Source organism: Papaver somniferum, unplaced genomic scaffold (assembly GCF_003573695.1).
Source record: "Papaver somniferum cultivar HN1 unplaced genomic scaffold, ASM357369v1 unplaced-scaffold_5, whole genome shotgun sequence".
In the NCBI taxonomy this organism is placed as follows: Eukaryota; Viridiplantae; Streptophyta; class Magnoliopsida; order Ranunculales; family Papaveraceae; genus Papaver; species Papaver somniferum.
Window position 1 is genome coordinate 1250105 of NW_020647637.1, and position 3129 is coordinate 1253233.

A 3129-nucleotide genomic window follows, 5' to 3' on the forward strand; every position below is an offset into this window, starting at 1 on the left:
AAAGGAAGACCGAGTTGTGCCTTTCCGTACTTGACAGCGAAGGTTAAATCTTGAAACAATAACTTGCTTTTATTTTACTGTTAAATGTTAAATGGAGTGGTATTTATAAACATGGAACTAACTGGATACATTTACTTCCCTCTCTTTGATATGTATACAACATACCGTATACCACTTTTGTTCATGGATGGTTGTACATCTCCGGTATCATATGTCAAAGATTATTTTTATTTTGATTTCATCTCACTCTTGGCTTGCAGGTTATTGGTTTTGTGCACTGTGTTCCGTATGCCACAACTGTACATTCTGTAACTCTGATGGCTCCACGGAAGTTGCATGTTAACCGTTTCAGCATATATACACATTCATAAATTGCTTGAGATGTTTGCTTCATCCATGGCTATAGTTTGCATTGAATCGACTGCATGAGAGAAAGAAATGGATGTAACCTTGAAGGAATACCAATTGGGTACGTCCATTTCTTATTAGTCGTGACTCGTGAAGCAAGTCTTGATATACAAGGGACGGAGGAAAATCATCATGAGGACAATGAGAGAGGAAGGAGAAACGGATAATGTTGCAGTTTATATAAACTTTCATATACTGGAGCATTCCAACAGTGGGGGATATTTAGTTTACCATGTGGAATAATACTGCATTAGGGGCTTGGTATGGTATTAATCTTAATCTGTACAAGAAAGGTTTCTTTTGTGAAATTATTAAGATTTTTAGACAACCAAAAGATTGAAAATTGGATTTAGATGTCAACTTCAATACTGTAAATTGTAAATCCTATTTAGATGATAAGTAATAATTAATGAAAGGCTTGCACTTTTCAATTAATTTTCAGATCATTGGGTTGATCTAAAATGGTTAGTATTTGAGCTTATGCTTATTTAAATTTTTGGGTGGATCATCGGGCTTGGTAGTAACACATTTTCTAAGCAGTAACAATATTTCTCTAAATCCCATGTTATTGCGGAAACTCTCTACAATTCAACCAGATAGACCAAATTAGAAATCCACACCAAATTAAAAATCCACGGGCCATATCCAAGCGACAATGCAACACGACGGAACAAGGTGAAGCCCCACGACACCAAATCAAAAATGCACGATAGGAAGAAGCCAAGACGAGCTAAACCAAATCAAAAATCCTAATCGACAGGCGAGGCGAAGCCGAGCCACACCCATTTGAAAATCCTAAGCGACGGGCAAGGCGAAGCTGAGCCACACCCAATCAAAAATGCTGACAACAAATCAAAAATGTAAGACGAGACGAGGCGAAGATTTTGTGCCCATGCCCGGTGAGCTTATATGACTTAGCATTTAAACCATATACTCACACTCACCATGCATAGTATATGGTTAAAAAAAAAATGTCTGATGCATAGCAAGTTACCAGGTACGTTTTCAACTGATATCATCTTTCGTGATTTTTTTTCCTTAGTGTAGTATGGGATGCCGTAAGAATATTAATCCATCACTCTAAAAGATTATATTTAATCAACTACATTCTTAGTGACTTTTGTGTGGGTTCATTCATCCGGTAGTTACAATAATTAGGCAATGTTGATCAAATTGTTTTGCCGCAACAAGTGATACCGTTTCACCGTTTAGGACCTTTTTCATAATTTTATTAATGGGGATGTGTATATTCTCCATGGGTTTTTTGTTCTGAATTTAGTTAAGCAGGTATTATCATTTGTTTCTGTTCCTAAATAAATTAAGTTTCTTATTTTGGGCTAATTTAGTTTGTTCCAAATCAAATCGGGACGGGGCGAGGCGAGGAGAAGCCGAAGCCGGGCTTTACCAAATCAAAAATATGGTTGGGCCAGGCGTAGCCGATCCATACCAAATCAAATCGGGACGGGGCGAGTGAAGTCGAAGCGGAGCTTACCAAATTAAAAATAATTTTATGGATGGGTATCTGTATATTTTCCATTTTTTTTTGTTGCGAATTTAGCTAAGCAGTTATTATCATTTCTTTTGTTCCCAAACAAATTAAGCCCCTTATTTTGGGCGAGGCGAGGCGAAGCCGAGCTTTACCAAATAAAAAATATGATTAAAAGAAAAAGATGCCCGGGCGTAGCACGGGCACAAAATCTAGTCGAAATTAAGAAACCTAATTCTGTCATTCTTTTCACCATATAATGCGAAACCCTTGCGAACTTGTATTAGAATCTCTTCATTCTTAAAAGACCAATAAAACTTTAACGAACGAGAATATGCAGAAATTCGTACTTGAGCAGTGGTGAATTTTTTAACCCAAGATTCTCTCACTCCATAATTTTGAATGACCCATACATCAACTCGAACATCATCGATACCACAAACTAAGCAAAGGGAATCTCCCAACACTCCAAGCAGGTAGGTTTGATTACCTTGAATAATCTTCTCTGGATAAGGCATATTCATGAACTTCTCACTGCCAATATCAAAAGAAAGTATAAATTTGTAGTAATCAGGGATATAGGATGCCGACCAATGAAGAACACCATTCAGAAGCAAACCTGCTGATCCAGTTTGGACATACCCATGAGTTACAGTGTTGAATCTTCTCCATGGATTAGATTTTAACGTGTATGCATGAACTTCATTCTGTGTTATACATAACAACTTGTAATCTTTAATTTTGGTATCGTAACCAAACCCATAACAAGTGATTGGAAATTCGCCTTTTGGTAGTATAATTTCCTTGTACTCATTCGTTGATGGGTTCCAAAGAATCAATGTATGACTGCCACTGGCCCCTAAACAAAGCAACCCATTACAGGATCCCAAAAATTTCATGTGACGACTTTCAACTCCATTCACTTTTACCACTGGATTATCCATCAGTTCCGTCACACTTGCATGAAGATGACGCTTTTAATACTGAAGCATAATTTATCGAATAAAATATAGCTGCATCACCAGAGTCCTCGCGATAATTAGCATATTTGATTATGATTCTAGGGTTTTTGCTGTTAAGAACAAGGTGATAATTGATAAATTGGGGAGCACTAACTAATTTATACCAACTCTTGCATACGGACTTGAAACGTAAGATGGATTTCACTGGTAACCTTAATATAATCTCTTCTTGGATCTCTTCGGGAATGCTCGACATTGTTGCCTCTTGCCTTT

At 37.2% G+C, this 3129-nt stretch overlaps 1 protein-coding gene across 1 annotated transcript; it reads right to left on the minus strand.

The window, feature by feature from the left end:
* Positions 1 to 2106: 2106 nt before the first annotated feature.
* LOC113342929 (F-box/kelch-repeat protein At3g06240-like) lies at positions 2107 to 2838 on the minus strand. Its single transcript, XM_026587296.1, has one exon. It carries the CDS (start codon positions 2836 to 2838, stop codon positions 2107 to 2109), a length of 732 nt encoding a protein of 243 aa, XP_026443081.1.
* Between the last annotated feature and the right edge of the window lie 291 nt (positions 2839 to 3129).

Excerpts from the sequence above, each read along its gene's own strand:
- LOC113342929 (XM_026587296.1), bottom strand. The coding sequence starts at position 2,838 with ATGGATAATCCAGTGGTAAAAGTGAATGGAGTTGAAAGTCGTCACATG.